The 27007-nt window shown below is 46.4% G+C and overlaps 1 protein-coding gene across 1 annotated transcript; it reads right to left on the minus strand.

Annotated features, from left to right (window-relative positions):
- Window positions 1-352: 352 nt before the first annotated feature.
- Window positions 353-25142, minus strand: efnb2a (ephrin-B2a). The gene is made up of 5 exons (XM_046361923.1): window positions 24274-25142; window positions 14675-14958; window positions 5114-5206; window positions 3968-4069; window positions 353-2222 (listed from the first exon to the last, which is right to left on the minus strand). Exons 1-5 carry the CDS (start codon window positions 24384-24386, stop codon window positions 1816-1818), a joined length of 999 nt encoding a protein of 332 aa, XP_046217879.1. The 5' UTR covers window positions 24387-25142; the 3' UTR covers window positions 353-1815.
- Between the last annotated feature and the right edge of the window lie 1865 nt (window positions 25143-27007).

The following is a 27007-nucleotide window of genomic DNA, read 5'->3' on the forward strand; positions in this document are numbered from 1 at the left end:
GTTTTAGCCAGCGGCTGGGTTAAACTCAACTAGACCTGGGACTCTCTTATCTTTACCTTTCTTCAATGTCTCGGAAACTGCAGCAGTAAGCAGGTTGGGATATCTGATTGCCTGTACTTCCAGTTTAATTAACACCTCTTCATGTTGTAAAGTCCTATCTATGGAAAATTCAAGCCAGCCCTCGCTACTGTGATCCCTTTACTGAAGGGATACAGTCTCTCTCTCTCACTTCCGCTCTCTCGCTCTCTCGCTCTCTCTCGCTCTCTCTCGCTCTCTCGCTCTCTCGCTCTCTCGCTCTCTCGCTCTCTCGCTCTCTCTCTCTCTCTCTCTCTCTCTCTCTCTCTCTCTCTCTCTCTCTCTCTCTCTCTCTCTCTCTCTCTCTCTCTCTCTCTCTCTCTCTCTCTCTCTCTCTCTCTCTCTCTCTCTCTCTCTCTCTCTCTCTCACACTACCACTGCCACTCTCTCCCTCTCTGTGACTGACTGCCTGGGTGGAGGGATATCAGGGGGGTTAAAAGTGCTGCTATATTGTTCGCTTAGCTCCCACACCCTTCCCAGAAGCCACCTGGCTAGCCCTGACCCCACAGAGGGGGTATAATGGGCACCCTATACCCTGACGGGGTGGAGCCCACATAAAACCCCTCATCTTCTTCTCCCTCTTTAAGTCCTGCTCTCTGCTCTCCCAGTCCTGGGTTGCAGGGTGTGTGTGTGTGTGTGTGTGTGTGTGTGTGTGTGTGTGTGTGTGTGTGTGTGTGTGTGTGTGTGTGTGTGTGTGTGTGTGTGTGTGTGTGTGTGTGTGTGTGTGTGTGTGTGTGTGTGTGTGTGTGTGTGTGTGTGTGTGTGTGTGTGTGTGTGTGTGTGTGTGTGTGCATACACCACATACACCATCACGACATGAGCTGCGACAATACCACATCACAAAAAATATATATATCTGCAAGTTCAACAATACCAGCAATGAAAACCAGAAATGAACCAACAATATGACACTACGAAAAGGAATCATGTTCTTTTACAAACCTTTTTTTTTCAAGTAACAACTTTAATGAATCTTGACGCTAGAAAGTAAAAGGTGTCTTCAGACAATGAGGGAAAATTGGGCTGTAACTAGTACGAGGACCTGAACAGTTCACAATGAGTGAGAGTGGGTGAGTGGGTGGGTGGTAGGGTGAGTGGGTGATGTCCTTGTGTCAGTCAGGAAAGTCCCAGAGTGGATATTTCCAAATCCCCCTTGTTTTTTTCTCCCTCTTCCGTCATTTAATCCACAAAGTGTCTCTGGCCAATGAGGAGAGGGACTGACTGACATTACTGACATGAGTTCATGGTCGGGCCCTTCCTTCCTTTTCCTCTTCTAATCTCTCTGCCATCCCTCTCGTTCTCCCTCCTTTGTCTCTTCCCCAGCAATAGTCTCTCTCAGGGAGAAAACCAGGGTAGGATATCGACTCCTCCCCCTTCTCTTTTTCTCTCCATCTGTCCATCCTATTTCAAAACAAACGCATGGGTGCGTCTTTCTGTCTCTCCGTCCGTCCGTCCGTCCACACACAAACACACGCGCTCGGATCCCCCAGCGTCAGTCGTAGTGCGCAAAGAAACAGAGAGCTACTGTTAGAGGAGAGGAGCGGAGAGGAGGGATCCCCAAAAAGCCCCAGAGAGCAGCAGCAGCTTTACTCTGTAAGTTCTCCAATGAATCCCAACAACGAAGAATAATAACAGGAATAGTAAAGTTCAACAAGAAAAACAACAGAGATGTGGGGAAGGAAGGAGAGATAGAACGTTCTGGGGGGGGGCGGTGCCTGGGGGAAGGGGGTGGAGCTGAGCTCAGACCTTGTAGTAGATGTTGGCAGGGCTCTGGGGGGGCATCTCCTGAACAATGTACACCGGGTGACCGTAGTCCCCGCTGACTTTCTCGTAGTGCGGGCAGAAGACGCTGTCTGCAGTCCTGAGCGGGATGATGATGTCACTGGGCTCCGAGCCGTTGTTGTTGCCGCTGCCGCCCCGTTTGGGCGTGGCCAGTGTGCTGAGGGACAGCGCGGTGGCGTGCTGTGGCGAGTGCTTGCGGTGCCGCCGCCGGTACTTGAGCAGCAGCACGACCAGCATGATGATGATGATGATGAAGATAACGCTGCCCGAGGCGATGCCGGCAAACAGGGCCACTTCGGAGCCGATGACACTTGAGGATTTCCCGCCCGTCCCTTGGTCGCCCTCGCCCTCCCTGTACGACGGACCTGAGAGGAGAAGAAGGGAGAAAAGAGAAACAGAGTGAGTGAAATCCTTTCTAAAACAGAGTGTCAGGTCATACAGATTGAGAGTGGCATGGAGGGAGGGAGAATGGAGAAAGCGAGGGTGGGGTCGTAGAAGGATTCGGGGTCTCCTTCCAGTTTTATCTTTCCATTCTCTCTCCCTCCCTCTCCCCCTCCATCTTCATTATGTCAGAGTGAAGGTGAAAGGCAGGCGGACGGAGCACAATGACCAGAGAGTAAGGGCTCCTTTCACACAGCTCTCCCCTTAAGGTCACATTCGATCTCTGGTCTATTCAAACACAGCTGGTGGTCACTACAGCCTTGGAGCTACGGCACAGCACAGTCCCACATAGCACAAAATGGCTGAAGTGGGTTTTCAATGCAGTAGCATGTCAATGAAAAACATGGTCAAAATGAATGTAGAGCCATTCCTTTTCTACTTACGACTAAGTCCACAAGGAAGTTGATAGTATTATATAGTATTAAAACCCAAGCAAGCTGTGTCATCTCTATTAATAACAACGATTATTGTATACATCCAGGACTCAAGGACAGGTCGGTTCACTTCCCCCCTAGGATAGGGGCCTGGGAAGCAGGATTACTGTGTCTCCCTGTCTGCCTCCAATCCCCTGAAGGCTAGTGCTGGAGCTATGGTGGATGGCAGTGGGCCCAACGCAGGTACCCTTCCGTTGTTTTACAAGGGGATTATGCTGCCTCAGACACTTTTCTCAAACCACTGACGCCCATATGCTCCTGTTCCGAGCCGGGGAGGAGGGATGAGGTGAAAAGGGAGGGGAGAAGATGCTGAGGTCTGCAGATTGGGGTGCCAACGCGGATTTAGTGGCGCGCTGGCAGATTTGTGCGCCGGTTGTCAGAGGGATTTGAGTGTGAACACAGAAAGGTGGGGCTAAAGGAGCCGCGCCCTCGGTAACAGGGCAGCGAGCGTCTCTACGCCTCCACCGCAGCAGCGTTTATATAGGTCAGCTTGTTTTCACTCCTCGACTGATTTTTTCCCCCTCAAAATAAAGTTCATTAGGGAAATTGCGGGTCTGGTTTTCTTTGGAGATTTTAACTGCTATTTAATAGGAGAGATAAGAGCGGTCGGTGTGTGCGTGCGTGTGTGTGAGGAGAACAAGCGTGAGTCTGTGCTCCGAGGCCGGTAATATGTTGGATAGCGATTGGATCATTTTCCTGAAAATGTCACTTTGCGGACAGGAAGTGGGGCGGGGATGGAGATACTGTAAGTTTGGGAGCCCAGCAGAGATGCCTATCAGTTTTATAGGCAACTTTCAATTACCAGGAGAAAAAATGCTGACCTATACTTCCTACGCTTACCCACACACACACACACTCACACACACTCACACATACTCACACATACTCACACTCACCCACACTCACACCCACACTCACACACACTCACACACACTCACACATACTCACACTCACACACACTCACACACACTCACACATACTCACACACACTCACACACTCACACACTCACACACACTCACACACACACTCACACACATGCTCACACACACACACCCACACTCACACTCACACACACATACTCACACACTCACACACACTCACACACACTCACACACACTCACACACACTCACACACATGCTCACAGACAGTCTCAACCTGCTTTTACCGAAACTGTCTTAGAAAGGTAGACCTAATTGCCTGATGGTTTCGTACGTCTTTCTTACGCACGCTTACCTTTCTTCTCCAGCACTTCGTTTGGTTTGTATGACTCCTTGTCGGGGTGCTTGGGAGGGAATCTGGTGGGGTAGTCTTTGGGTGAGATAGGGTCAGAGGGATCTGGAAGACATAGATAAGGAACACAACTATCAGGCACAATGGACATGGATGATTCACTTTCACTGTGTGTGTGTGTGTGTGTGTGTGTGTGTGTGTGTGTGTGTGTGTGTGTGTGTGTGTGTGTGTGTGTGTGTGTGTGTGTGTGTGTGTGTGTGTGTGTGTGTGTGTGTGTGTGTGTGTGTGTGTGTGTGTGTGTGTGTGTGTGTGTGTCGCGCAGTGTGTGTTTAGCATGCTTGCACGTGTCTGTGTTGTGTGTGTGTGCTGTGCATATGTCTCGCGCAGTGTTTGTGTAGCATGCTTGCGCGTGTTTTTGTGTGTGTGTGTGTGTGTGTGTGTGTGTGTGTGTGTGTGTGTGTGTGTGTGTGTGTGTGTGTGTGTGTGTGTGTGTGTGTGTGTGTGTGTGTGTGTGTGTGTGTGTGTGTGTGTGTGTGTGTGTGTGTGTGTGTGTGTGTGTGTGTGTGTGTGTGCACGCAGTGCTGCTCTTAATGAAACGCAGCACTCCTGATTAATTCCCTGACCTTCAGCAGTTTTCAGTGAGCTGCTGCTGTTGTGGATGGCAACCTCAGGAAATTACCCCATTGGGTGGCGAGGCAACTGATTTATGAATAATCATGGTCATTAATTACCGGCAGGTGCCGGGCGGTGGGTGTCGCCACAGACGACAGATGTGGTATGTGTGTGTGTGCGTGTGTATGTCAACTGGGAACATTTGGTCAACTGGGGACATTTTGCTCGTCCCCAAAAGGTCAAATGCTATTTCTAGGGTTAAGGATAGGTTTTGGGGGGTAAGGATAGGGTTAAACCTGGAGGCCCACCCCCTCTCTCTCTCTCTCTTTGTCTGTCGTAAGTGTCATGGAGGCTATTGGGCTGAATAATGAAATACCTCACAATGCCTCAGATAACCTTACTGTGTGTTATGCAAATACAGTCCTCATACAATTTTCACACATTCTATCAGAGTGTATGGTTATCTGTTTATAACTATACGCCACCAGCACTCACATACACTTACGAATGTCGTTTGAATGAAGGAGTAACACTCACTTTGTCCCACTTTCATGATTATCTTCATGGACTTCATCTTGCACACCCCTCCTTCCTGGTTCTCCAGGCCCTCCATTGTGCCATTTGATGTTGCTGAGAGAGAGAGAGGGGGAAGGGGGGTGTTAGCATTAGCCACTGTGCTAACATCATCGCAAACAGCAAAATAACAGTACAGTGACATGTACATTACGTCTGTCTTGGGCTGTACAGCCACATTTGAAAGATGTCAGGGAAACGTTGAAAGCCCCTAACGAGCGAGTGATTTCTTTTTAATAAAGTCACAATCCATCCCCTCGCCACCCCAGTCACCACAAACTGCTGCCAGAATATTCCACGTAGCCCACGCCTCCAAAGTCAATTAGCTTGAGTAATTGTGTTTGTAATATCTCTTAACTGAGCTGACTGGCCCAGTGGAACAGCCAGTTACGGAGACAGAGAGAGAGAGAGAGAGAGACAGAGACAACGGGACAGGAACAATAGGTGCTGGGACACAGGAAACTCTACAGTGGCTAACAGGACATTAACACGTACGACACTCTGGAGAATGCTACAGTGGTATTAGAAGAACCAACTACCGCAAATACAACTCTCAAACACTCCCCTCTAACCGAAACCTGCTGAAGGGTATAGAGAAGAAGAAGAAACAGGAGGAAATTAATGATTAATAAAAGAGAGGGAAATAAACAATCGCAGGAAAGTCAAGTGGGCTTCTTTTTTTCCCCGTTGAAGGCGAGATGAAAAGGCAGTGAAAACAACCGAGGGAATGGGATGGAGGTGCTAAATATTTCAATAACCCTTAAATATAAAAGAGCTTAAAGGGTTTGAGAAGCTGTTTAAACAGCGGCAAGAGCCGCAGAAGTGGTGCACTAAACACAGTGTTTTGGGGAGCGCCGAGCAGCGGTGAGCAGATGTCGGAGAGCGGAGATGAGGGAGGCGAAAGACTTCCCACATGTGATAGAGGAACAAAATGGGCCCCTAAACAGATGCTGGGAGGACTTTTAAAGACAGAAAAGCAGATTAGGAAATAACATTAAAACGCTGTATACAGATGTAGCCTTGCACGCCCATGAGCAGAATCAGTCGAATGTGACTAGCTACACTATAAGCAGTGAGTGCTGCTCTGTGGATATAGCCATGGCATGGACCTCCATACTGATTTCACACTGGACCTCCCTGCCTGGGCCTATTCTCTCCCAAAGCCTCCCTGCTTCAGCCTATTCTCTCCCAGTCCCTCACTTCATGGGCCTTTTCTCTCTCAGTCCCTCTGCTGCCCCTAGAGGCAGTGGGTAGCGCTGCACCTGGCATGGGGGTGGGGTTGGGAGAGGGGGCTTGTGATCTATCAGGTCAGTAACACAGAGGCTAACGAGCAGCCAGGGTTTAGCGGGTTGGCCTCCTGCCAGCGTGCAGTGGCCCGCATTCAATGTTCCCCCCTCCCGATCCTCTCTCTCTAAACTCCGTCCCTCTGTCCAATGCCCTCTCTCCCTCTCTCCCTCTCTCTGTCCAATGCCCTCTCTCCCTCTCTCCCTCTCTCCCTCTCTCCCTCTCTCCCTCTCTCCCTCTCTCCCTCTCTCCCTCTCTCTCTCTCTCTCTCTCTCTCTCTCTCTCTCTCTCTCTCTCTCTCTCTCTCTCTCTCTCTCTCTCTCTCACACAACACCACTCCCCTCCGCAAGAAGACCGGCGCCTCACAGCCTGCTCCCTCCCTCCTACCACCCTCACCCGCCTTGCCCCTCACCCCCTGTCCCCATCTCTCCCACCCACACCTCCTCGCGCCAAAGTCTTTTCATCAACCGGAAGGGAATTTAAAAGCAGGTGCTTCTGTGCTATCCCTCGGAATCAGCCCACCACTTTCTTCAGCTCTGTACTGCCCAACACCTTCTTCAGCTCTGTACTGCCCACCACTTTCTTCAGCTCTGTACTACCCAACACTTTCTTCAGCTCTGTACTGCCCAACACTTTCTTCAGCTCTGTACTGCCCAACACTTTCTTCAGCTCTGTACTGCCCACCACTTTCTTCAGCTCTGTACTGCCCAACACCTTCTTCAGCTCTGTACTGCCCACCACTTTCTTCAGCTCTGTACTGCCCAACACTTTCTTCAGCTCTGTACTGCCCAACACTTTCTTCAGCTCTGTACTGCCCAACACTTTCTTCAGCTCTGTACTGCCCATCACTTTCTTCAGCTCTGTACTACCCAACACTTTCTTCAGCTCTGTACTGCCCAACACTTTCTTCAGCTCTGTACTGCCCAACACTTTCTTCAGCTCTGTACTGCCCAACACTTTCTTCAGCTCTGTACTGCCCAACACTTTCTTCAGCTCTGTACTGCCCACCACTTTCTTCAGCTCTGTACTGCCCAACACCTTCTTCAGCTCTGTACTGCCCACCACTTTCTTCAGCTCTGTACTGCCCACCACTTTCTTCAGCTCTGTACTGCCCAACACTTTCTTCAGCTCTGTACTGCCCACCACTTTCTTCAGCTCTGTACTGCCCACCACTTTCTTCAGCTCTGTACTGCCCACCACTTTCTTCAACTCTGTACTGCCCACCACTTTCTTCAGCTCTGTACTGCCCACCACTTTCTTCAGCTCTGTACTGCCCAACACCTTCTTCAGCTCTGTACTGCCCACCACTTTCTTCAGCTCTGTACTGCCCAACACTTTCTTCAGCTCTGTACTGCCCAACACTTTCTTCAGCTCTGTACTGCCCAACACTTTCTTCAGCTCTGTACTGCCCAACACTTTCTTCAGCTCTGTACTGCCCAACACTTTCTTCAGCTCTGTACTGCCCAACACTTTCTTCAGCTCTGTACTGCCCAACACTTTCTTCAGCTCTGTACTGCCCAACACTTTCTTCAGCTCTGTACTGCCCACCGCTTTCTACAGCTCTGTACTGCCCACCTCTTTCTTCAGCTCTGTACTGCCCAACACCTTCTTCAGCTCTGTACTGCCCAACACCTTCTTCAGCTCTGTACTGCCCAACACCTTCTTCAGCTCTGTACTGCCCACCACTTTCTTCAGCTCTGTTTTTTTACATTCCTCAACTTCAATCACTTTTATACGAACATTTTGGCCTGGGATGGAAATGGACCGACACAAAGAGTGTGTGTGTGTGTGTGTGTGTGTGTGTGTGTGTGTGTGTGTGTGTGTGTGTGTGTGTGTGTGTGTGTGTGTGTGTGTGTGTGTGTGTGTGTGTGTGTGTGTGTGTGTGTGTGTGTGTGTGTGTGTGTGTGTGTGTGTGTGTGTGTGTGTGTGTGTGTGTGTGTGTGTGTGTGTGTGTGTGTGCGTGCGTGCGTGCATGGGTGTGTGCATGTGCTTGTTTGTGGATAGCAGGGCAGGGTGCAGGCCTGAGGTCTCAGGATGAACTGTAAGAGCAGGCATATCTCGGTCTTCTGTCCCTCCAATACCTCCAAGGTGCCCCCTCTCTCCTCAGCCACTCCTACACAACCCCATTGCACCACCAACACACACAACACACAGTCTACCCCCTATAAAAACGTGACAACATAGGCTGCTAAAAGTAGTGGCCCATAGGCACAGCTCTAGGATCAGCTCATCCTCCCCAACTCCATACCTTAACCATTAATACAAAAACACACAAAACTGATCAGTCTCTGGGTGAATATTCATTCCTTCTGAGCTAAAAGAACACAACCTACCCCCTAGTTGGCTTCTTCGGCAGTATGGCAGGGGCTGGAGGCTAGCAGCAATGACCTGGTTATGAACAGAATGGGATTTCTGACTGGCCTGCATGGCTACCTGACTGCCTCGTTACTCTGAACTGGGCTGTTTGGCAGGAAAAGCTAGCTGCTAGCTGTAATCCCTGTGCTAAAGGAACGTCAGGGAGGATAGACTTCGCTCATACATGCCCCTCACAAATGGATTTTCTTCCACCACCAGCGCCTTACAGAGAGCAGATAAGACTTAGCTTGGCAGAGAGAGAGAGAGAGAGAGAGAGAGAGAGAGAGAGAGAGAGAGAGAGAGAGAGAGAGAGAGAGAGAGAGAGAGAGAGAGAGAGAGAGAGAGAGAGAGAGAGAGAGAGAGAGAGAGAGAGTGAGAGAGAGAGAGAGAGAGAGAGAGAGAGAGAGAGAGAGAAAGAAAGAGAGGAAAAGAAAGATTACTCCATCATGCCCAAAGATGAGAGAGTGGTTCGGCTGCTGCTCGACCTAGCCCAGAGAAAGAAAAAAGAGTGAGAGATGGAGAGGACGAGAGAGAGATGTGACGTGTCACTTTTCCTTCAGGCCACATTCACTCAAATGTCCTTGCAGATTTAGGAGTCCATTTTGTCATGCTAACTCTTTTAGCTCTCACTCAGGTTTGCACGTTTGCTGAGGCTAGTTCCTTTCAGAGCACTTCCAAAGCATTCTGTGTTAAGCCACAAATTCACCGCGTGCGCACACACACATACACACACACACAAACCACCGAGGGAGATGACTGATCAAGAGAAATCCCACCCTGAAAATGGCAAATCACCTCAGCGGATAGAAGTGACAGCTCTCACACACCCACGACCAATTTAGACGACACACAAACACATACTCTCAAACAGCAATACACACACCAACACAAACTCACAACATACAGCAGTAAGTGTGGCCAAACATTCATTGCTTTTGAAGGCTTTTTTAGTGTGTGTGAAGCAGTAACCAACAGAAATAGTACTGCCATAAATATCCCAAACTCTCCTAATTCTCATCTCTCAACCACACACTACAACTACCTCCCTTTGTCTCAATAGCACCGATACTTCAAAGGCTATCGTCAATCATTCAGCCCCTTAACTCCATTTATTTGTTTTGATCAAATCAGGAGACTGAAAAAAAAGAATCTGCCTCTTTAATGAGCGCTATTCAATTGTGTGTTTCAATCAAGACCGAGGATACAGACTTTCAGCACTTAACTCAATTTCCCCGCCCGGCTAATACAGCTCCTAGTAACAAACCCCCTCTGTGCGTGTGAGTGAGCATAATTAACACACCACTCTGAGCCAATGAGGAGCCATCAAAACACAGAAATAGAGAGAGAGAGAGAGAGAGTTAGAGCAGTAAAGAGAGAGAGGTAGAGTGAGAGAGAGAGATTCATCTATGGCATAAATGACGCTCTCTCTACTTGCTGTGGAGCATGAAGCCATCGTCATGGCGCTGGGGTTGTGGGCTAGTTAGCGCTAGTCAGTGTTGTGTACCTTAATCTACTGCGACAGAGGGGGCAACTTCTCATTCAGGCCCACCATGAACCCCCAGAACAGGCCGGGGAAAGGCAGGGTCAACCCAAATATATACCAACCCCCCTCCCTAAACCCTCCCATCACATCTCAGCCCCCCCCCCCCCCGCTCCTCTGACGTCTTAATATGGTAATGTAATAATATAGTCATTAATCAAACATTCATCCAGAGCGACTTCAATAATATTAACTTTTCATCAATACGTGTGGCCCATGTGGCAACCAATCCCCCCAAAACATCATCTGTCTGTGTGCACATACTGTCCTACGGTTGAGAGGTTGGAGCGAAGTTACGACAGTAGGAAATCCCCTCAGTGGATGCATATAATAGAGACTGAGAATAGGTTGTTTTTTTCAAATCTATTTTCTATTTTGACTGACAAATAGGTGATTAAAATCTTAATGGAATTCCCCCATGCAGCTCCATAAATTCAGTCAAATATTCTGTCTCTCTCTTGCTCTCTGTCTCTCTCTGTCTCTCCCCCCATCCATCCCTCCCTCCATCCCTCCTCCCCTCCCTATTTAGCTCATGTAATCATCTTGCTCACTAAGTTCCCTGCTGCAGGCAATGCTGCCTACCACAATCACATCAAGCTCATCTGCCTCCAACTGAAGCAGCATTGTAGCCCAGCTCATAGCGAGTATGCTGCTCTAGAAGGCATACATATACACACACACACACACACACACACACACACACACACACACGTAAAACAGTGCATGCTCCGGCAGGAAAAACACAACCCACACAAACACACACATACACAGAGTACAGCAAATACGCACATAGTGTAACAATGTAGCTTTCAAAATGCAGAAATCTGGCCCCATATGATGCATTTTGCTGACTTGAGTCCCACTGTGTTGACAATGGATTAATGAAACAAATACCAAAAGATTGTTTTTGGGGAGGAGTTTTCCTTTAAGGTTAATGATAGGGTTAAAAAACATGTGATAATCTCCCAGTGGACGGTATTGAAATTGTATGCATGCAAAAGGCATCTCTGGGGACCTGGACAAACATCTAATGCTGCATTGTATCTGGTGTGACCATGCTGAGAATATGCACAACTACACTGACAACCAACTATGTGCACACTAATAATTCCATATTAAATTGTTTATGGCAATAGGCCGAGTATGACATTAGACATGGAAACACCTTATTCTGCTTATCATAATCGAAGTAAAGTAAGCATTTGTCTATTAAAACATCTGGTTTTATGAGCAATCCCTTGAATTACTATGACACGTAAACGGCTTAATTGCCGTTCAAGTGGTGTATTTGATTTGATCTGTGCACGTGTCCGCATGCAAGCCTCCCTCTCATGCCGCGAGTGGAGGGAGTTTTGAAAATATGCATCTTAGAAAAGTGTTTTCATGGACAAACACACAAATGTCCAAAACTCTCAATCAAATAGGCGTCATAAAAACTCCACGGCCGCTGTGGTAGAACGTTTATTTTTGATTGGCCATTTTCTGTGTCTTTAAGTGCAATCAGGCGGCCTGATTTCAGATGTGCCCATGCAAACAGGACTTTTAGGGACGTCGTTCCTCTTGCAAAGCATGTCAATGTTTTAAAACAAACGATTATATAAATCTGACTATCCACAATAATCGTATTATGGTCCGCATGGATCCGTACTCAATAAGAGTGGGTCACGTTTAGTTTATGAGAGGCGGGTTGCGATGTGTTTAAATCCAAAACATTATGTGAGACACAAATCGAAGAGCTAATGTCACAGTTGTTTGAAAAGAGCCTGAAGGGACGTTCCCCTTGAGTCTGTGTCTGAGCTAAACACAGCTAGGCAGAGCTAATCCATTCGGTTGATTCAGAGATCCCATTGATGTGGGCCAAACTGATTAAAAGCAGAAATCAGGATTAAAACACTCTTTAATTAATTACTTATTGAGTGCCACTCACCACCAGAAACCCAATGAGAATCGCAAGTGAACTTTTCCAAGGCGGAATTGGTCACAGTTCAATGCATTTTTACTGCACAACTTATGCCACACGCACACACACACACACACACACACACAAAACACACAAACACACAGTCTCACAGACACGGTCACATTTTTCCGAGGCGGAATTGGTCACAGCTCGATGCATTTTTACTGAAGAACATATGGACATACACACACACACAAAATACAAACACACAGTCACACATAGTTATACAAAATGGTTGTCGAAAATATCCTTTGTCTGTTTAAGATCTCACACCAAATAGACAAAGGCTAAATACGCAGCAGAAGTCATTCACATACCCACATTTAGCAAACACAAACCTACTCTCCTTCTTCCCTCCTACACACACTCACATTCATCCCTCCATTCCTCCTTGTTCTTCTCTGGCCCCGGTGCTCCGGCATGTGAAGTGGAGGCTGTGTTATCTACCTGCTGTATGTATATACATGCTGCAGTGCAGTTCTGCCTTGCCTTCTTGCTTTTCCAGCTGCAAGCCTCTAGCTAGCTACCATGCTACTGAACAAGAGGCAATTAACAGCTATGTGAACCCATGGTCGGCTGGAGAAATGGCCCCTTTCTCTCTCCCGGCTACACATTAGCATCTGGGTAAAAAAAGAACAGGAGAGATGGGAGGGATGGGGCATAGGGGGGGAACCATGAATCTGCAAGTGCAGCAAAATTGGATTTTCTTCCTTTTCTTAAAAGAAAGTTTAAATAGAACTTCTCTCTCATCTCTCTTTCTCTCACACACACACTATCTCTTTCCATCCCTCCCTCCCTCCCTCTCCCTCTAATCTAATCGGCTTGCAAGCCTGATTGAGTGTGCTGTTGTTTGAGAGGAGAAATGGTGTGAGTGTGTCAATTTGAACTCTGAACTGAGAGAGTTTCTGTGCGATAGAGAGGACTGACAGAGAAATGGATAGATAGAGAGGGCTTTGTTGACATAGCCGTGTACTGTGTGTGTGTGTGTGTGTGTGTGTGTGTGTGTGTGTGTGTGTGTGTGTGTGTGTGTGTGTGTGTGTGTGTGTGTGTGTGTGTGTGTGTGTGTGTGCGTGCGTGCGTGCGTGCGTGCGTGCGTGCGTGCGTGCGTGCGTGCGTGCGTGCGTGCGTGCGTGCGTGCGTGCGTGCGTGCGTGCGTGCGTGCGTGCGTAAACGTCACTATGTATGTGTTTGTGTTTACTTTTTTCCTACACAGCCCTAGCTGTGGAAGCCAAATAGAGAGATGTGCTGGGCTCATCCCAGAGTGTGATCATAAGCAGCATTGGAGACGCAGGATGAATAAACAGCAGCATAGCCTCATTAATAATGAACGCTGTGTTGAGGCAGGCGGCTGTACTGTGTAGTGGCTGCTGTAGAGGTGGGGGGGGTGTGGTCTAGCTCTGCATCACCCTCTCTCTCTGCCCTGCAGGTAGCTACTGAGGGAGTTTGATCAACCCTTTGTAGTCCCCCCATCAACCCTTCCAACACACACAGACCTGTTTATACAGCTGTGTGTGTGTGTGTGTGTGTGTGTGTGTGTGTGTGTGTGTGTGTGTGTGTGTGTGTGTGTGTGTGTGTGTGTGTGTGTGTGTGTGTGTGTGTGTGTGTGTGTGTGTGTGTGTGTGTGTGTGTGTGTGTGTGTGTGTGTGTGTGTGTGTGTGTGTGTGTGTGTGTGTGTGTGTCAGCTCATTGGGTCCTTTACATTTTATCTTAACGTAACAGACTGTCAGAGGTGAGACGTTCAAAGCCTAGCCTGCTGTTAGAGAACACAACCCATGTGTCTGTGACCCTGGCATAACATATTGAACTGTGACTGTTTACCTAACACTTTGCACGTGTGGGTGTCTGAAGGATAGTTCAACACAAACTATATTTACTAGTCTCCACTACAGGCTACTGACATGGCTAGCTTAAAAAACGTGTTCCATCTGCAAACTCAGAGGACTCTATTTACTAAGCTGACTGGGAAACAGTTTCTATTCGTTCAACGTATAAATGCTAACCCTCCTTTCCTTCTCTTCCATCCTCTCCTCCTCTCCAGTCAGTCAGAAAGAGGGCCCTCCCCTGGTTTGACAGCCCACAGATGGCAGTGGCAGAGCCACCCAGATGGTGCTGCCCCCCCCCCCCCCCCGTCAGCACACCACAGATGGTTCAGTCCAACACCCATCTTTTAAAACCAGGGGGTTGTCACAGCATCACAAAGTATGAAGACACCCTAGTAGCAAGGCACCCTAGCCATGATCACACAAGAACTGGAAACCAAAAATCGGTAATATTTGCCTAGCAACAGCAATAGCTAAGTGTGATTGGCTATCAAACAGCTATGAGTGCTCACGATAAAAACAGAAAAGGAAATGCGCTTATATATGTGTTACTATGAGGCACTTACAGATGATGTAGTAGTCTTTCCCTCTGAAGAACTCCAGGCCCCACAGGTTGGGGCTGAACTCCTGAAACTTGAGTGTGAACTTGACATCCTGGTCAGGCTTGTCACAGTTGAGCAGCGGTGTGTCAGCCTTGGTGATGGTGCAGCTCTCCAGCTGCTCCCTGGGAACCATGTGGATCTTGTAATACTCCACCCCATCTCGCACCCCTCCATCCACCCGCGGGCACACTATGTCCAACTTATCTCCGATCTGAGGATATAACACCAGGCCCTGCCCTGGCACGAATCTGGAGAGAAAGAGATGGGAGAGGGAAGGAGGGTGGGGGGGGGGGGGAGATGGGGGGGAGAGGTAAAAACCAGTTCGATACGGTCAACAATTGACCTCTAGTTCTAATTCATTAGGTATTCAGTATTTGTGCACGTTAATGAATGTTCCTTTCCCCAAAAGAAGGCAAAGTCAGTTGAATTATTGATGAGTTCATTACTAATTAGCTTCATCAATCCAAGCGACGATGAAAGATAATGACAGTGTATAGCAGTTGTTTCGACAGAAGTGACCCCAATATTTCAGGACAAAGTCAAAGAAGTGTTTAACACTGATCTGGCCGCGATGGAGGGAACGCGTAATTACACCGATAAAGGACGAGAAGACAAAGAGATAAAGCTCCTACACACTATCAGGGAGATGTTGGCGATACTGAACGCCCCCGTGTACAAATGAGGAAGATCTTGCTCATAATAAAATGAGACAACTTTTCACACAGACTTTCACACCACACACACAATGCCTAGAGGCCTGTTCACAGGCCTACTTTCACTGGTGGAGTTTCATCCACCTACCCTCGGAGGTAAATTCCCCCCTAAATGCAAAAACATGAAAGTTTAGGAGCTTAGTGGAGAGCCCCCTCCAGCATTCCCTGACTGGCTTTCCTCTTCTCTCCTCTCCGTACACAGTCGGAGGCGCTACCTCAATTCATGGTGTTAACTAATCGGCCCCTGTGCTTGAATGAGAAAGGAAATGTTTTCCAATGTTATCCTTGAAGTACAACAGGTTATATCCAAAATACTGGAGGGGGGGGGGGCATGAGAGTGGCAGAGCAAAGATAAAGAATACAGTTAAATCCAGTTGAATGTGAATATCTATAAGGACATGTACAGAATAGGCTTAAATGCTGAGGACCCCTTGTTTTTTTGGGTTTTTTTTATCTGAGTACTACTGTATTTGAAATCTTATCCATTGGCTTGGGTCTATCTGACACAGTGTTGTGTTAACCTCTGGAGGGGGGTCCCAATACTTTGACCCTACTGTTGGGTCTATATGGGGTCTATATGGGGAGCTAGAGAGGGACACACACAGTCTCCAGGGGTCGCTTTTGCTTTCATTTCTCACTCCCGCCCTCCCAATCTCTCTCCCTCCCTTCTCAGCTCCTTGGGTTGTGTGTTGGATTGTGCTGGCAGAGGGCTCATTATCTTCAGTCACCTCTGACCCCTCAGAGAACGCATGAGGAGTTGAGACTAGGCCATCAAGGGTGATTATAAAGCCTAAAATACAGCACTTCTCTCCCAATGGAGGGGAACACACATATACACACACATATTTTCCCTGACTACAAAAGCATGAGCAAGCTTGAGGAATTTGTACGCAGGGGAATGGTGGCAACCATTGTACTCAGACTATATTACAATTAACAGACAGTCATAAGGAATACTAACAGTGCAAACTGCAGAGCAATGCTACAGACAATCACTATTTACAGGCTAACTATACCCGCTCTTTCTGAAACAAACACACACAATCACGTACTGATCTGGGATCTTAATTTGAGCCAGTTTGATACAGCTCCTGCTGTATAATAATCCTGCAGCAACACGAAATGTGAATTATTATGTGGATTATAATAAATAGCATTTCTGTAGGAAAATCAAGTGGAAGTGGAAATTTCAAACTATAGAATACTTTTTGAGCAAGTTGTACTTTTCCGGCACCGCAGGACGTTATCCTGCAACATGGAGATCAAATTGAGATCCTACATCTGTCATATCTATTTGTCTCTGTCTCTGTCTCTCACACACACAAACACCCCATGTGCACAGTTGCATGCACACATGGCCAGTGTGCTTATCTAGGGCGAGAGAGTGCTGTGTGTCCCCTGGGGCGCTACTCAGCAGCGTTATAGTACAGCATGTCCACTGAGAGCCCAGAGAAAGACGGAGCTGATGGGAGACTAAATGTATGGATGTAGTATCATCACACTACTACAGGGGGGGGGTCAAGACAGAGAAAAAGAGAGAGAATGAGATAGGGAGAGCCGAAGGAGAAAGGCCTACAGTGGCTTCAGGGATGAGGAATGGAAAATGGAGATATGATTGTAGAGCTGAGAGATATGTAGAACAATTATTGTGTGTGTGTGCGTGTGTGTGAGAGAGAGAGAGAGAGAGAGAGAGTTGACGGGCCAGGGAAGTAAGTGTTGAGGCGTTTATCTCCATGGCTGATCTAGCATGGCTAAAGCCTGTGGCTGGTGCGGAGGGCGTCATGGGCTTAATGAAAACACTACTGCACAAACAGCTAGACATCAGATCACTATCTCTCTCTCCCCTCCCTACCTCCCTCCCTCTACTTCCTTATCTATCTCCTTGCTCTGTTTGTCCCTTGTTTGGATAGTCAGGATCGAGGAAACAGTCACTGCCCACCTGTGCGTATGACTGTATGACTGTGTGACTGTGTGTTTGCGTACGAAGGTGAGGAGGTGAGACTTCTCCTCCCTCCCTCTGTCCACTCCCTTCACACACAAGGAAACGTGCACGCCGACACACATTCAAACACACACACACATACAAACGCACACACACATTCACACACACAATGACGTAGTCTGTTTCGAGACTTCATTAGAACCTCTACTGACAATACTATCGGAGTCAGCAACATACAGCATTCTCGCGGAACCACTTAACTTCCCTTTAATACGAGTGGTTTGACTGCATGAAAGCTATCTCACAGGGAGTTGTACCTTCAGGAGATTAATATAAACACCTCCACACTCACTCACACAGAGAAAGACAAACACACACTCACACAAATGTCTTCTGTCAAACACCCGACCAAACACACACACACACAGTAGGCTATTCGACCTCGTCCTTTTCCTTCTCAGAATTTTAATTCAAAATGGAGGTCTGCCTTCGCAGAGTGCAGAAAGACACAGAGAGAGAAAGAACGGTCTTACTCTGAGACAGTTACATTTCAAAAGGGGGGGGGGGGGGGGGATATAGAGAAAATTAGAAAAGAAAACGGGAGAAATTGCCTGCTTATACACTCGTTCTTTTGTATCCCTCCATCACCCCCTCCCTGGGGTGTCCTGTGCGGAGGTATCTGTTTGTAACACACACCCTGTCCCTCCCACTGGCAGCCATTGAACAAAACACCAGGTAGGCAAGGTCACCTAGACGGGTGAGGAGACAGAACCAGACATTACAGCCCCTGCCCTGCACCTCAACACAGTCATGACAGCCACCGCTCAACAGCTGCATCTCTCACACCCCGGGTACAGACCAACGGGAGGGAGGGCGAGTGGATGGAGGGCGAATGGTGTGATGGAGAGAAGGGGGAAAAAACGGAGGGAGGGGGGTAAACAAGTAAAAGCCTGTCCTAGCGTCTCGTGTAAATGGCTTTAACCCTCGCTTTAAGGCACACTTGCCCCTTCACCCCTCCTCCTCTCCCTCCCCTCTCCCCTCCCCCCATTTGCCATTTGTCCCTGTGAGTGACTGAGATTTGGTGGGTCATAAATATTTCCAGGGCTGTGCTTCATGTGGAAGGGCCAAGCAGAGTGCTGTATGAGGGCCATTATACGGTGTTTATCACTTGGCTGTACTGCTGTTAACAAGCCCACCATGGGCCTCCACACATACATTATGACCTGCTATAATCACAGCGGCCGGGCCATAGAGAAAAAGTGTGGGGATGGAGAGGTGAGGGGGACAGGAGAGTGTGTGAGTGTGCATACGTGATGGTTTGTGTGCATGGACATAAAGCAGAAACCTAAGACCAACCCTGTGGGCATGGAGTGTGTGCTTGTGCATACGTGCGTGTACGTCTGCGGGCCTACCCGTGACATACAGGGTCCGGAGAATAGGCACAACAGCGCCCACCTCAGGAAAAACAGAACAAAAGTGATCACAACCCCTCCTATACCCCTCTACTCTATTACGTTTGTTCTTGAATTACATTCGACCCCGTCTAAAACGACTGGTGTTGGGCTCGCCGCCGCCTGGAGAAAAGTCACAATGTGGGTAAAAGCAAAAGTAAGAGTGCTGCCTCAGTTCGGGCAGGCGGCTCTCCTATAAACCTACTGTCACTCCATTTGGTGCAGAGGTGAGAATAGCCACAGGTGCCTGCTCTTACTACAGCTCTCTCTCTCTCTCTCACACTCTCTCTCTCATACTCTCTCTCTCATACTCTCTCTCTCTCACACTCTCTCTCTCACACTCTCTCTCTCACACTCTCTCTCTCTCTCTCACACTCTCTCTCACACTCTCTCTCACACACTCTTACTTACTCGCTCCAAGGATACGCGACAAAAAACAAGAGCCGGAGCACAGGTGGGTGAGACACGAAAAGGGGCTTGACAGTAAATCAACGAGCTGACATCTGTTTTCCTCATATATCTTATCCCCCTTTCTCTCTCTTTCAACTTTGGTTTTTTTTTTAGGGGGTGCCGTGGGAGGATGGGGTTGAGGTTTCAGGCCGGGGAGGGTGGTGTTTCTGCTTCCTTGGGGTTATGACCGTCCCATCTGCTGCCAGTAAAAATTTGTAAGATCTATCCTTCATTTCTGTCTTTCTCACCCCTTCTATCTCGCTTTCTCTCTCTCTAAATCCTACATTTCTTCTCTCTCTCTCTCTATCTATCTACGTATCTTTCTTAAATCCCGGACAAGCTATTTGTGTGGCCTGCCAAGAACACAAACACCACCATGATGACAGCCAAGACATAATCCCGTCCCAATAGCCTCGGCTCCTCAATCCCAGAGTTCTAAGAAAGCCCTGAAAAGAGGGAGGATAACAAAGGAGAGGAATATAGAACGATGGAAGACAACACAGTGGGAAGGCGGGAGGGATACAGCAGTGTTTGACTTTTAATCATCGGCCCACTATGGATATGAAGTAGTCTAGGGGGACAATGAGACAAGACAGGGGATAGCAGGGGTAACCTCTTCGCCCTTTGTCGGCCGAGGGGACAGCGGTCTTTATCCTTCCTCAGTAGACTGCCACCCTACCCCCCCCCCTCCCTCTATGTCTCTCTGCCTACGGCCCTAACTTTCATCCACTAATCCAGGCCTATGGGGCCCTCCTCAGCCCACCCATAATTACCCCACGGCCCCTACATGTGTATATGAAAACATACAACTGTAAGGAAACCAGCTGCAATTGGACCTTGAGTTTGCTCAACACAATTTTCACATAAACCTTTTGTTAAGCACCCTACGATCCTATCGCAGCTGGGCGCCTTACAATTGTACATTGAATGTATTTATTTTTACAGTGTAGGGGCCATGCTTCTCTCCTTCTTGCTTATCCTCTCTTTCTCTCAATCTCTTTCCCTTTCCCTCCCTCCGACTTTCATGAATGCGACCTTAATCATCAACTTTTCTTCTGGGCGTTGTCATGGGAGACCTGTCTATTGAACCCTACCTCTCAGTACACTGTGTTAACACAGGATGATTTCACTCCCCCCCCCCCACAATCCCTCTCTTTCTCGACTCCCCTTCTCCTTCTCTTTCCATTTTCTCCATTCTGCAATCCCAGCCCAAACCCGACCCACCCTTCCCCGATAGACAGAGAGCTAAATTAAAACAAGGGGATTTTTTTGTATTTTCTTTCCTTTGAGAGAGATAGAAGGGGGGAATAGACTAAATCAGTGGGGACTCCCTGGGTAGATCGTGATGGGGTAAAATGGTAGAGGGCGAGATGGGGAGGGGAAGAAGGAGGGCAGCATTACAACATTCAGCCTGCCCTCGTCACTCATTCATGATGGATCTACATCTCTATGCCCCCTTCCCCTCCCTCCCCCATCCCTCCCCCCTTTCTCCCCCATTCACAAAAGGACTGTGCCTGCCTGCCTGCTACAAAGGCCCGGGGTTCTATGTAATCTCTTAATGAACTGCACTGGAGAAGAGGGACCGTTCCCTCACATAAACCGTGTAAAGCAGGCCTCCCTTTTGTTTCTCGCACCCAACTACAAAATGGATTACTAGAGGAAGGAGGCAGGGGGGTGGCCATGGCATGGGGGAGTAGGGGCGCTAGTCTTTCTGGGGAGGCTCAGGCATCAGTAGTAAAGTAGTAAAGCGTAAACAACAATGAGGTTTAAATCGACACACTGAGGGCCCTATGGTGTGAGGAGAGAGAGAGAGAGAGAGAGAGGGAGAGAGAGAGAGAGAGAGAGAGAGAGAGAGAGAGAGAGAGAGAGAGAGAGAGAGAGAGAGAGAGAGAGAGAGAGAGAGAGAGAGAGAGAGAGAGAGAGAGAGAGAGAGAGAGAGAGAGAGAGAGAGAGAGAGAGAGAGAGAGAGAGAGAATAGCATAGCATAGCTCTGGTCTTCTCCACTCTCTCAGCCTACACACAAAGCCATTGGACTGGCCTAAAGGCAAGGCAAGGAATACTAAAGAAGAAAACTACTCAAACTACTAGGGAGAGAGGCTCTGTTCAACTTATTAGATTTGAAAATCAAAGATTCTTTATTGAGAAAGGCATATCATTGAATAAAATTAAATATAAATAAATGTTTTAATGACCATAAAGTCAAATGTTTTATGGAACCGGTATCTTTCATGACAATCTTATGGCACATTTAAAAACGTCAATAGAGAGATAATTAGATTAGGCATTCAAAATACAGTTAGAGGCTGTATTTCAAGGCCCACTCGACAGTTTGATCCCATATGACTAGGTAGGCCTATTCCAATGATGTAAAATGTATTTAACGTTGTACTTCTGCCAGCAGAATATAGCAAAGTTGAATTAGGCTACTCAGGGTCAAAGGGTTAGTATATGACCAGAGAATAACGTCCCCTGACCTGATCATTAGCTTTGAACTCATCACCCAGACAGAACGTAAAGAATGTGCAAACACGCTCATTCCAACTCTAGAACACACGCTAATTCAGTGGAATGCCCGCTGTCTTTGTGGGCCCAGCAAAGGCCTATACTTGCTTCGAGGGTAGACACTTTCTGGGGCTATTTTCAAAAAGAAGAGTGACACATTAAATCACACATAGCAATTTGAAAGGCATGCTTTTGCTGCTATAAATGTGGCATGTGTTCCGTTTAGAACGTCCCCTTTACAGAAAGTAAAAGATAGTCTATTTCTAAAAGCACACAGGCCTGTATATGCATGTGTTGTGGAGGTCTGGGCCTGCTAAAAACATCACATAGATTAGAATAGGCTTTGACATACGTATAGGCTAAGCATATGCCAACCATTTATTCATTAGGCTATTGTATTATCATTATTTGATGATTTTAACAATTAATCATGTATTTTATTGATGATGTTTTTACCCTCAATAGACAACAATGTGCCACGGTGGAAGGTTAAAAGTTGGCCTAAATAAATTCACACTACGCTTCGAGTGGTGTGTGACCAATTTTGACTTTGCGGCTGGCCTATCTTGAAAACCCCGCTTTTAGCTCTGCCTCCAGGACAAGATTCATCCCAATAAACATGAACCCGCAAACGCTTAATGCAAAGCATGTGTCATTGCGACTTGGTGTAGCCTATTCGCATCAATCGTCTCGCATCCGCGCTACAGACCCACTCAACTCCAAACGGTGATCTAAGAGCATAACCACTGCGAGTGCGTCTCATACTTCTGTGCAACCTTGTATCTCCACCTCACACACTCGATTTCAAAACATGTACAGTAAATATTGTATAACATCGAAAGAGAAAAAATATATATATATACGTATTTGGTAGTGATTTATAGGCGATTCAATGATAACGACTTCTGCCAATCCTTCTTCATTATCATCATCATTCCTGTCGAGTGCAAACGGTTGTTTCCGCCATCATTCCACGGCCAGAAAAGCCTACATGCAAAAGCCAGACACCAATCTATGCATGCGGAGCAACTCTTCATTAGGAAGAGGTACAAGCCGAAATCCTCTAATAAATTCCGACGATAAATAGTACAGCAATAAGGCCAACAACGCCATCAGAACTCAGAGGTGAATCCACAATCTGATAAAGGAGAGAGCGCGCATTCATAAAAAGGTGATTATCAATCAATAAGAAATAGTAACAATGGACACCTGTTAGACTTTCTGTCGTAACGTTCCCGATAGCACTTGTTTCATATTTAGTTATCTATGCCTGTTTAGGGGGATAGTTAGGCTATATTTGCAAGATCCTTGTTGAATTGAAGCCAAAAGTTAAATTATTAAGCGAGTTCGAGTTTCGCCGTGACGAAATGGGCACAAAGAGGAGCGCCCACCCATTGGGATTTGACCCCCTGAAATTCCCCGTCTGAGGTTGCAATGTTTAATGCATAATTCAACTCTGGGGGACATTTTCTGTCCGGTTAAATTCCATTTTCATGGGGCTGACTAGAGTTAGTGATGGTTGCAAATGAGACCACAAGTTAAAAGGGGATATAGGCCTTCTGCCCTTAACGTTTTCAGTTCAATAGTTGTGACTACACTATCATATTTCATCCCATGTTATGAAATTGTTACATTAAGTAGATACTTAAGTAGATACATTAAGTATGAAATACCAAGTATTCATTTGGACGGGGCCCCTACTGTAGTTAGGCCTACCAAACCAAGAAATGTGGCCCATAGAACAGCTACATCGACTAAAACTATTGTCAACAAATATGAACCAACTTTCTGTTAATAATGTATCATTAAAATAAGGCCTCGTGTGAACATTTATTTTGATAAAGGCTAATAACATTGGGTTAAAAAGCCAACGATGTATTTAATAGGCTATCCAAATTGACGGTATAAAGTCGTGCATTCCATTTAGTGCGGAAAATGGAAGCACATGAAGGCTTCATCATATGCCTTCCATTTGAATTCGAATGATTTAAACTGTACGATGTTCCATAATTCGGTGAAGTAGGCCTGACTATTGTTGACCAAGGAGAAGTGGGGCGTAATATTAATTCCAAAGTCAGTTTGGCTCAACATGCTATAACCACATCTTGTTGAAAAGCAATCCGTTCTCCCTGGTGTGCACAATTTAACGCGATGCCATCTACAGAAGACAAACGAAAACTAAGAATCTTCTAGCGATCATCATCTCACTATCAACATCGCCTATAGCGTACGTTACCACCATCACCCTGTGCGCGTCCGTCAGCGCAAACCGGCATCTCCACGCAAAATCACCCCGTTAAAATGGATATCAATGAGCTGTTCTATCACTTTATACGTTAAGAGTATGACACCTATCATGCCAGGCAGCCTATTTCTATAGAAACCTTTGTAATTAAATAACGTCACAAGTCTTATTTACAAAAGTCACGGACAGCGCTAAATAGTGTATTTTTGGACATATTTTCCCCGTATTCAATGAGTGTGGACGACGCGTGCTTCACTTACTTGGTATTTGTTGTGTTCCAATATATGGACTCCAGAATTATCGCCCGGGACAAGTTCACCTTGCACGCAATAAACAAAACTCCAAAATAATATCTCCACATCGAGTCCCCCATTATTGCTGTCTTCAGGGAGGGTCACAATCCGTTCCGAAATGATATGTCCAAAAAAGAGACGTGAAACGCACAAGAGAATGACCGAGGCAATTAGACTCTATATCCCGATCAAATAAGCTAAAAAGGGACGAAGAAGCAAATGCGTACGCCGATCAAATATAGAGCATCTCCAAGGAAGGACCTGGTGCCGAGTTAGTCCCTTTATAAGAGCTCCTCGGGAATACAAAACCAGAGGCGCACCGCAGTCTTTCATACAGAGAGTCGAGAAGAGAGCGCGTTGATATTCTCCCTCAGTGAGCAGACCTTAGCACCGGGTACATTCCTTACAACAGAAAGGCGACTCGTGTCGCCGCCGATGTCCACTTCCACAAGCGCAGACGCAAATAGCCTATTAAATCCCCAGTTTTGTCGGGTTCTAGGTAAACCAGCCAAGGTACCAATCCAAAGTGCGCGAGCTTCTCTCGAATAGCAGCAGACAAGAGAGAGAACGGCTCGAGGTATAGTATTCCCCTTTGAGCGGGTGGTGTGTATACTGGCTGCAAATGAACTGTGGATGAGAGTAGAAAAATTAAGAAAAAACGATGATATCGAATGAACAAAAATAAAAATGAAAGAAACCAAATCAACTCAAATGAAAGTTATCATACTATGCGTCCGTTTCGGTTGCAAAATAATTGCTGTGGGCTGAATCCTGCAGATCCGAATGAAATGCTTGGCGAAAACGTAGGGATGCTTGAATGCAGCGCCGAGCCTGGATTGCAAGTAACTGCAAGTGATCGCGACTCGGAATATTTGGCAGAGCTAGTTTTACAGTGACTCCGCCCACGTTTATGTTCATTGGGCAGCTCTCCGAAAGTCAATAGGAATACTCCTGTCAATCAAACGAAGCAGCTCGGCAACTGGTTCAACTGCAAAACAGCAGTATTAGCTAATGGAATAGAATTGGAGAAAGCAGTCGAATCACGTTATATTGTATCAATAGGCCTAGTGCATTGACCAAGACGGATATTTTATCTAAAAAACGGTCTTTAAAATAAAGTGCAATAGGCTATGCGTGACACTTACTCAGTGCGCTGAAAACATCACTTTAGGCAACATGATGTATAGGCCTAGCCTTTATCATACTATAGGTCAAATAGTATAATAACCAGGGGATATGAGCATTTGATCATTATCTGTAATAGCCAACCTCTCACATTGGAACACTTGATGAAATTCCTACATTATTATAAAAAGACCCCCCCCCCCCCCCCCACACACACACAAAAAAAAAGTCGCCACAACATGCACGACTATTTTCTACATGTGGTTTTGTTAAATCAATACAAGTAAAATACAAATATTCCAAATGTTAAAATGTATCATAGTGTACATCAGATTGTATCTAAAATGTCCCATATTCGGATCCACATTGAGCGCCTCACACGACATGGCACTGAAGCCAAGTTTTTTCCAAAAAGGCAACAGCGCACACTAGCGGAAGCGCGATTGAAGAAGGGTGAGTCTACGTTTTGAACCATTGAATATGAATTTGATTATGTTTTTATGCAAATGTATGATTAACATTTACCAATAACGTATTTGAAGAGTGATTCTAAATCAGTAGTATCGATAATTATGTCATTTATCATCAACAAAGCTGGCTATTATAAAACACAAATCTTTGTCTTGTGGTTTCAGTGTTTGATTTATTTCCGACTACAATTCATTATTTTATTATAATTATTTTATTTTATTTTAATTTATTTAGTCTATTTTAAATAGACTATTTTAATTAGTCTATTATAATAATCATTATTATTATGTTATTACAAGCTTATCAACACCAGTCTACAACAATGTGATTTCTAGATAATAGGCCTATAGAACAAATGTATTTTTTTACGAGATTCACCATATGTAACCCATAATTAACATTTGTAGACTAACCCGGTAAATTGAGACAGCTCAAGGTAGCCTGTAATTTAGTTTAATGGACGGTGATTTGATGAGTCATTGCAACCCACACACCTTTTCCAAACTAAATTAGGCCTACGTGTATCAGTCCAAACGTGTGAATTTGACACTTTTGAACAGCTTCATTTAATCAGTGGTGTATTTAAGGCTACAATTGCTTATTGCACTGTTTGTTTAGCTGATAATCAACGGGGGGAAAGTCACACGAGATAGATAATTGGGGGTCAGAGTGGAATGCGGCGGCCGGGTTCCGATTCTCTTGACTGGAATCAACACACCGCGGACTGTGACTGTGACTGTGACAATCTTTACACCGCTAGAATGCCCGCCGTCGAGTTGATGCATATTGGCGAAGATTAAGAGCATTAGATAGATTTTCTAAATGAAAGATGAATGAACGGTTAAGGAGGAATAACAAAAGGTCGAGATACACACGTTAATGTTATAAAGAAACGGATGCCTGCATATAGTACTAAGGTAACACTGAAATAAGTTCCTTGTTTCTCCATTTGATGGGCCTAACGTTACTTGTAAATAGGATCAAATACAAAAAAAAGTGCAGCCTATATAGACGTTTAGCCCTTTTACCTTCCCTGAATACACCGTAGGAAGAGGGTCCTGAAATAGTGTCATGAGTCCAGATAATATCCTGCCTTCGAGAGAAG

The sequence above is a fragment of the Oncorhynchus gorbuscha genome, linkage group LG01, assembly GCF_021184085.1.
Source record: "Oncorhynchus gorbuscha isolate QuinsamMale2020 ecotype Even-year linkage group LG01, OgorEven_v1.0, whole genome shotgun sequence".
NCBI lineage: Eukaryota > Metazoa > Chordata > Actinopteri > Salmoniformes > Salmonidae > Oncorhynchus > Oncorhynchus gorbuscha.

Excerpts from the sequence above, each read along its gene's own strand:
- efnb2a (XM_046361923.1), bottom strand. The coding sequence starts at position 24,386 with ATGGGGGACTCGATGTGGAGATATTATTTTGGAGTTTTGTTTATTGCG. Across the intron at positions 14,959-24,273 it reads TGGAACACAACAAATACCAA|ATTCGTGCCAGGGCAGGGCC; the intron begins GTAAGTGAAGCA and ends CTTTCTCTCCAG. Across the intron at positions 4,070-5,113 it reads AATCATGAAAGTGGGACAAA|ATCCCTCTGACCCTATCTCA; the intron begins GTGAGTGTTACT and ends TATGTCTTCCAG.